This window comes from Calidris pugnax, unplaced genomic scaffold (genome assembly GCF_001431845.1).
Source record: "Calidris pugnax isolate Ruff unplaced genomic scaffold, ASM143184v1 scaffold24, whole genome shotgun sequence".
In the NCBI taxonomy this organism is placed as follows: Eukaryota; Metazoa; Chordata; class Aves; order Charadriiformes; family Scolopacidae; genus Calidris; species Calidris pugnax.
In genome coordinates, this window is record NW_015090922.1 from 2,497,060 (window position 1) to 2,505,940 (window position 8,881).

The following is an 8,881-nucleotide window of genomic DNA, read 5'->3' on the forward strand; positions in this document are numbered from 1 at the left end:
AGTTACCATATAAAAAACAGTAAAATAATTTTTGTAAGAAACATCTATTGTGCAAGTACCCCCCAGCACATTAATGATCTCCTCCCTCTTAAATGTTCATCTCCTACTCAAATCATTTAAACAAAATGCCATGCTTTGCTAGATGTGACCCTGAACAGCTTGATCCAACTTTAAGTCTGACCTTGCCTGGAGAGGGAATAGCACCTCACATCTGAGATTCTCCTCTGAACTGCTGTCTGAAGAACCATCTTGTACATTTTCCCCCCCAAGGTTATTACACAGAACTGATCACCACTGATGCTCACAGCAGCCAGTCCTTACCCCTGTGATTTTTGCACCATGTGGTAGGATATTCCCTCTTATTTTTAGGGAACCTGAGATTCAGTGACTAACAAATGAGGTCCCTGCATACAGAGCAGAAGATGATGTGTCTGCTTGGCATTGTAAACCAGGCTTGGAGCTTCCAGAATTACCCTGATTCCCAGAAATCCAAAATGAAGGATTATCAGTTTATCTTGGAGTAGTTTCACTCGTGGCTGTTCATTACTGTGAGGCAATGCAATTAATACATATCAGTTAAGCAACTCATTTTAATGTAAAATTATACCTAGATGTACAGAGTTATACAAGAATTACCTACGTTACATAAGCTGTTTCCCTTTTTACTTCTAAATCTACAACTTCACAGTTTTACCACCTTTCTTAAATAAAAGGTTTTGCTTTATTTTTTATTTTGCAAAACTGTTTACACAAGGAAGTGCTGCACCCACACTGCTACCTGTTCTTGTGGGAAGTTCTGCTTAGGCTATAGTACTTACCACTAAAAACACTTGATAAGAGATAAAATGCAAGATCTCTTGTACTTGTACACAGAAAAATGGGAATCACTTTAAGGAACAAGCTTTTTCATGCAGTAGAGACCACTACTTTTTTCTGCATGTGCAGCTGCCACCCTCCAAACATGCCTGGAGGGGGTTTTCCCTCCAGTCATCTTGTTTCTCCTGGGACAAGATCAAGAATTTGTTCATCCTGCCATTCTCCTCTCCCTTTCCCTGAGGCTCACCATGTATCTCTCAATCACAGCAATGATTTTGTCCCTGAGCACTTTAGATGCTGACTTAAGCACAGGCAGGGGCAGCACAGGGAACTGTCAGCAGGAAAAAAAAAAGAAAGAAATGAATGCTGTCTTCATTCTTGGCTCAATAAGGAAACCTTTTCAACAATTTTGCCCTCACTAAAGGTTTGTCTACCACTGCAGGCTGGATTGTGAAATAAGAGGATTTGATAGAGAAAATTACATATATAAAGTTGCAGGCTGCTACTCCAAAGACACATCTACATGATTTGGACACACCTATTTGTCAGCTTGTTTTCCTGGGACCTTGCAGAAACAGTCCTGGCAGACCCAGAAGCAGCTCCTGCACTTTGTCCTGTCCTAGCTGGAACAGCACAACTTGCTTTGCCTGAAGTATTTTGAGACTCTTTAAAATGACAGGACAGAGGAGTAACTTTCCAAAAGCCACATCTTGGACCACTTATGCAAGATTGCTCCCTGAAAGAGCCTTTTCTCATGTGTGCCCAAGAGGATTAGTATGGCTGCCTGCAATCCACAGCACTGACATTATTGCTTGGTGAACCTTATCATTAAATAAGGAATGAACAACTTGAAATTCTGCTGTGGCAGATACAGGAATAAATGCCAAGGAGGTAGAGGTGAATCACTGAGCTAATTATCTAACAGTGTCTGCTTACTCAGAACAGCTCCATTTCTCAACATACATGGACTAGTTAAGTATTATGTGCTCGCTGGCTACATTTAAAGATTAACCCAGGGAATTTTGAGACACAGAACTGAAGTCTTAACTACGTTTCAACTGGCCTCTGGTTCCAGGTAGGAAGTCTTCTCCTAGATCTTAAAGCATGAAGCTCCGTAGCCAGAGAGATGCACCCATTTGACATGTTAATTGGGCACTGTTGTGGAACAGACAGGTTCAACAGCAAAACCAGAATGCCAGAGGCAAGAGTTGTTTTGAAAGAGGAATATATCCATATCCACGCCTGTCCTGTGGGAAAACCCAGGCCTAGTGTGATGAGACTCCCAGCTGCGTTACTTACACCACTTCAGAAGCTTCAAATAATTGGGGCGGGGGGATAGGAGGTGTGTTACGAGCTATGCAAGGCAGCTTATTGTCAAAACTGTAAGTTTTAACTGTTTAACTCTGTTAAACAGAGTCAGCTGTGCTTTGGCAGTTCAACTCCTGGCTGATTTCACTTAGGAGAGGTCTGCCAAACTGCCAGACTAGTAAGATGCTTTAGTTACACAAACCCTAACAAGTATGTAGAAAGAACAAAGTTAACTCATTCCATCTGAATAGATTTTTATATATATATATATATAAAAAAATTATAATTAGGTTAACTGTCAGGGTTCTTAATGCTTTTTAGGTTTAGTTTGTTCTTCACTAGTTAGGCAAAGCTCCGTCCAACTTTCAGAGCAAGTATTTCTAAAACTATAGTAACCTGTTTCTCCCAGATATTTTAATAGCATTAATGAAATCTATTTAATTCCTTAAAAAACAGTAACTAGATGGTTCACAGGTATTTAAAAATAATCCTGTCTCTTATTTCTGTGCCATGCCTTTAGACTAAATATCACATTATAACTATGACTGGAGAAAACTAGTTATTCATTTAGAATATATCAACCACAAAACAAGTAGTCCAGCTGCTCCTAATTCCTTTTACCAGTGGCTCAAACATGCTTCTAACTCTTTTTTAGAGATGAAGCTATACTGCAGTATGGGTTAGCTTTCAGATGATCTGCTTCCGCCAAAATCCCTGCTACTGCAGGGCCTCTTGTGTATTGCACATACTGCAGGCCTAAGATGCCAAAGCCTCTTGTGTATTGCACAGGAATTCTATGCCTAAGAATGGTAGTTACCAGTCCTTGCTAGAATCACACCATGGTTTCAATCCAAACAGCAGTCTCACTGGCTCAGATGACCCTTGTCCAGTAAATTTTCTCCAGTGAAAACATGCAGTAGCATATGTTTCAGGAAGATTATGCAAGCCAAGGTGTCTCCCACAGAAGCCCCCACTATTCTGCAGCTGTTAAAAGTGAAAACAAGGTATTTTGATTATATCAAGAGTTGGAAGGGAAGGTCATAGTCAGGACACCTTAAAGCAGTATTTGCTATTGCAAACAAGATAAATGGTGTTTAAAAGCAGGAATTCATACTTGCACCACCCCTTGGGCAGACAGCAAGGGGCATCAGTGATCCTACACAATAGGGAACTACACCCAAGCACGAAAGTTAAATTTTGAGCACCCAAATGAATACTTCAGATAGCAATTTCTCAACTGCAGCTTTTCACTGTAAGACTTTTTGGAGACAACTTCCATCCTTCATTCAGCTATGGCAATCTATTAAAGCTATTTAATTCCACCATTCACCTCTTAAATTGAGAAACAGTCACGCAGAAGCAGCTTAAAAAGAAGCTCTTTTGCAACTTAAACCTATGGAAGTCTTTCAGCCAAAGTCAGTTTTGTTCCCAGGAGAAAGGCAAACCAGCAATTCTTTACAGTTCATCTACACTACCACTCAACAGAACAGCTCTTGCAGCTGCTTTAAAAACACCAAATTTCTCTAAAGCTTAAGTCCTTCAGCATTAGGGGACCAGTCAAAAATTCACCCAAGGTTACTTTAATCTTTGCTTTTTAATTACATGTAAAAATACTGGATAAGGACTATTTTGACATGACACTATACCCTGAGCAATTTGCTGGCTGGCATGTTATTGGCATCATAACAAAGTCACTTTGTAAGTGGCTGGCACACTTCCATACCATTTCTATTACTTAAACACAGATAAGGACCCACGCTTAAAAAACAAAACACGCATTAGAAACAGGATCACAATCAAGTGAGGGTTAAGACTGACCAGCAAATTCTTCTCAGGCACTCAGCTTCTTCCAAAAGCCCCCAAAACCCCATAAAATGCAGGAGCTGGAGGCATCTAAAAATTAAGTTACTTACAGCAGACCAGTGCTGACAGTAGCTACGACTTCAACCTTCATCAGATTCCATCGTTCAGATAAGTGAAGAACATACTGCAGGATGATTTAAGGGTGATTTGTAGCCACCTGTGACAGCTTAAAGCCATCATTAAAGCATTACATGACAGAAGGCAAATATACTGTGCTGAGGTACACATAGACTCATTCCTCAGGGTTCAACAAGTCTACCCATTCTCTGTTCCCGATTTTAAAACTTCTTAAGCAAGAACTCTGGTACCACCACCTGCGCTCTCACCATGGTTTAATATGAAAGACAGATAAGTGTTTGTTTAGGGTACTGTGGGTATAAGGAAAAAAAATAATCAAGATTATTTAGCAACACTTTTCTGTGTACACAAGCAACTAGTATGCTTAACAGGTAGAGTTGTCAGGGGGTGTAGCTACCCTTGTTTGCCAGAACGGGATCTGCTTCACTTGATTCAGTTTTCCATACAAGTCAAACTTCCAACTGAGTGTAAATATTAAGAGTTAGCATTTAAAAAGCCATGGTAACAGCAGAGCCAACTCAAAAAATCTTAATCATTTTTTCTTGGCGGATCAGAAAACCCCCAAACTGTAACAAGATTTTTCAAATATGAAAAAATCTTATCAGTTGTATGACGTTACCCAGGGGCTGACACAGTACAGTTCCAAGTGCTGGCTGCTGGAGCTACGTGCTGACACAAGCAGCTCCGGCAGAAGGTGGGAACCCCTGAAGGTGACAATTCCCCACATTTTTTACAAGGACGTTACAAAAGCCATCTCAAAAATGCCAATTTCATTCCAATAGATTGCTCCTTTAAGCTACTTCCAGTAGAAAAGGTAGAACTTTAAAGCAGTGCTTCAAATGACACGTTACATATTTAAACAAAAGCAGACTTAGCATTTCTGTGCAAATTTAGTTCTTCCACCCATCAGTTAGGAAACAGGTTCAACAGAAGGTTTAAGTTAATTCATGTTAGTTTAGAATTATCAGTAAGTACAGCATTTTAACACTATAGTCATCTAAAGAGCACGTTGTGGGCAGTGTACGACATGGAGAACTTATAAAATATTACGAGTCAGAGAGATACTTTCACATAGATTTAACACCTGCCAAAGTAAATTCTGTAACAAAGTGATTTAGCATTTATGCATATAACACTGATCCTTAGGCAAACACACAAACATTAAACCAATGAATCAGAGGACTGCAAGGAATGTTATAGCTGGCAGGAGTCTGCTACCAAATCCTTAAGGATGCATTGCTGTGTTGCTGGAGATCTTAATTCAGGACACCAGGGAGCATCTTTAGCAAGAGACCTTATACCAGCCACTTTAAAGCAAGCAGACATTTCCAAGTTTTTTTGTTGCTAGAAGTTTAATCTTGCTTCACTTCACCCTTTAGTTGCCTTTTCATGCGTGAATATGGGCTGATTGTGTCATCCATCACGAAGTCATACAATACTTTTATCCAAGAGTTATATTGTGGCAGGTTGTCATAGTATTCAGCTGCTATTTTCTTCACCTGAAGAGGAGATAGGAAGTTTATTTACTATTTATATTAACACCAATCATTACAACTTTACAATCCTCAACCTGAAACTTCTAGTGCTCTACATTAAATTACATTTTAGATGTTAGAGCCTACAGGAAAGGCTACTAGTGGCACAGTGTGAAAATCTCATGGAGGAAAAAGCAACTCCCTTGTTAAGTAAACTTCATGTGAAGCTTTTCTTTTGAAGCTGCCCAGAACAAACTCTGTTATCACTCCCAAGTCCGCTCACTGTGCAACCTACGGCACAGTGGAGCTCACAAAAGCAAGCAGCTTGGTCGCTACTGGAAGCGGGTGACTCAGTCCAGTGCTGACTCATAGGTGTGCGAGTATTACTAAAAAAGGATGTTGTCAATTCTGGGAAGAGATATTTAAAACAGCTATTTTTACATGTAGCTTCAAACCTTAGTGCTCAGAAGAAAAAACATCCTATTTCTGAGGAACATCACATCTTGTTTCTGAAGATAAAGATTAAAGAGTGAATATGAACTGCTTCAAAGCCTTTATTCTCAGGTGCACACACTGCATAATGGTCTCAGACTAGACCACCATTTTAAGAGAGCTGGAATTCCAGTTACTTATTTTTAAGACCAACTACCTAGATCCTTGAAAACCTGACCAGAACAAAACTCATTTTTCACTAAATCCCATACCTTTAAACAGAAGGCAAGTATTAATCTGTATAAGCAATAAACAAACCCAAGATATTTGCATGCCTGGTTTGGGGCTGGAGATCATTTTGATCTCTCCTCACACTTCGAGATGAGTGCATGGAGCCAGTGAACTTTTATTCAACAGTAATTATTCTCAGCTCCCCAGTACCCTGGCTGGAATTAAGTGTTCAGTACTTCAGTGATCTTTAGCACACATCATAGCAGAGCCCAGTCCAATCAAATTAACTACACTGTTCTAAAAGGCAGCTTTGGTTTATTACTAGAGCTGTGGATTAACAGTCCTGTAGCAGAGCTGGGTATTTACCTCTGCAATTAAACACTTAGGAAAAAAAAAAACAAACCACAACCTTTCCCTATTTACAACTTCAGTTCTGGTGCAAGAAGTAAAATGCTGGTTCCCCAGCACTGGTCTAGGTATCAAAAGTGAGTTAAAGCTACTTCAGCTATATTTGAAAGATGAAGTCTATTAATAAGTCATCTTTTTTAAAAACCAAAACCAACAGAACCCACGGAAGTGGAGTCTTAACAAACCAATTACAGACCTTAGTAACTGCACTGCTAAAGAAGTGCTGGAGTAGTTATTTCATCTACGGTTCCACCACTGACAACAGAAATAATCAAGTTTAGACTCCAAAGGCACAAGCTCACAAGGCCTTACCGTCACCAAGTCCAGCAACAAAGCTACAAGCCCAACTGCAAATTCAGTGTCTGATTAAAACCACTTTTCACTGAAGATGAGTTTTATGTGTAACCCTGGAAGCCTGTGCTCCCATGCTCCAACAGGGAAACAGGAATACAATGAGAATTAAGCTCTTGCTTAAAGGAAACCAGCAAAGATTGAAGTAGGGGGAAACCAGTTTAAAATTTTGTATCTGCTCCTCATATGTCAGGTCTAAGTCTTGGTTTTGAAGCCTTAATTCTGTCAAAGTACAGCTGATACTTATGCAGGGTTCAAAGGATCTCACTAGAAAAAACTGAGCTGTTCCAAAGCAGAAAGCTATTAAACATTTCCCAGTAGTCCCACAAACGTTAGCAGCACCTCAAACCCTCTCTTTCCCACCCCACGAATGTCAGTGACAGAGGAGACTGAAAGATAAGCATACACTACAATATTGTCCTTGAGATTCCAAAGACAGAGCTGACAAATATCTGAAGGTACCTGCAGCTTCTTAACTTGTTTTCTGCATTCTTTCAAACTGAAGAAATCAGAACTCGGGTTGTAATGACAAAACTAAGACCAGCATCTCTTCTCCTCCCCTTTGATGGAAGAGGTTGGAGCGTGCAGCACATTGGGAGCTTGATCAGGACACCATGAAAATAGTAATTACCCCCTTCATCACTCAACTTAGAAATTGTTCTCAGGGGTTTTGGGGTTGGTTTGTTTGTTTTAATCTCCCAACTTCCATTGTTCTACCTGATTTTCATGTTGAAGCAGGGCTTATTTTAAGAAGTTATAACATTGGAAGTAAACTTACCAGTGGAAGGCTCTTGCCAGGAATATTGGGGAAGTCATGATGTTCGTTGTGATAGCCAACATTAAAAGTGAGCAAATTAAGTGGCCCATAATAGGAATAAGTCTCATGTCCTTTTAAAAACATGTAATGTTCAGCTATGAAGTGTCCTGAAATTGGGTGCAACCCAAGCCCAAGTACTGAGCCAGCAAGCATGTAAAAAGTGGATTTGACTCCCCATAAATAATATATCACGATATCAAAGGAAAGCTGAGCCAATAAATTGATGATTTCGAGTCGAGTAATGGGTTTGGGATTGATGCAGAGAGGTCTAATGGCATAGAAAAAGGGCTGAAGAACAATCCATATGAATTTCCTAAAACGGGTGCAGAAAAACCAGCCTTCAAAGTTGGTAGGAATGTCCACGTCGATTCCATCGCCTCCCAAGTAACGATGATGATCCATGTGGTATCTCTTGAAGGATATGGAGTACGGGAGACCAAGAGGGAGGTTGGCAAATATTCCAAACCATCGATTCCACATTGCTTTGCTGTTGCCGAAGGCACTGTTGTGAGAGATCTCGTGAATAGCCAGAGTCATGGAGTGGCTAATACAGCTTCCAAAAACATACGCCCAGAAGATTACCCACTTCCAGTCCAAATCTTTAACCAGATAAAATGCAGTCAACTGCGCGAGAACCATCAGCACAACCACCCAGATCAAGTTGTAGTCTGGCTTCATCAACGCTTTTATCTCTGGATGCTTAGCTAGATGAGGGAGAATTAAACAAAAAAAGCAATTATTTAGAAGCGCTTCTTCACAGCCAACTATCCCAATGGCATTACAAGAGCAGGTACAGTCATTTCTCCCCTTCCTCCCAATTACTGAACAAAGGTAACAAATGAATAACGAATTAATTCTTCAGAATTAAACCATTTTGGCATATTTTTTTTTTCTGTTGCTCAGCAACTAGACACGTAGATGACAAGCACCGGTACCACCTCCACCCTCCCCAGGAAGGAAACGGCTCTGAACCGACATCCCCCCCCGCAACCCAGGCGGCCTCCAGCGAGCTCCGGTCCCATTGAGGCGCCTTACTCGAAAACGCGGTTATTTACCCCAAACCCCGGGTGCCGCCGTGACCTCCACGCCTTATCTACCCCCC

General features: G+C 40.5%; 1 protein-coding gene across 1 annotated transcript in view; it reads right to left on the reverse strand.

Moving 5' to 3' along the window:
- Window positions 1-572: 572 nt before the first annotated feature.
- Window positions 573-8,881, reverse strand: part of DEGS1 (delta(4)-desaturase, sphingolipid 1) — a 14,511-nt gene continuing 6,202 nt past the window's right edge. Inside the window, 3 exon segments of the mRNA XM_014950463.1 lie at window positions 573-5,564; window positions 7,741-8,600; window positions 8,715-8,809. Coding sequence (XP_014805949.1) covers window positions 5,418-5,564; window positions 7,741-8,600; window positions 8,715-8,809 — 1,102 coding nt within the window. The 3' untranslated portion in view covers window positions 573-5,417.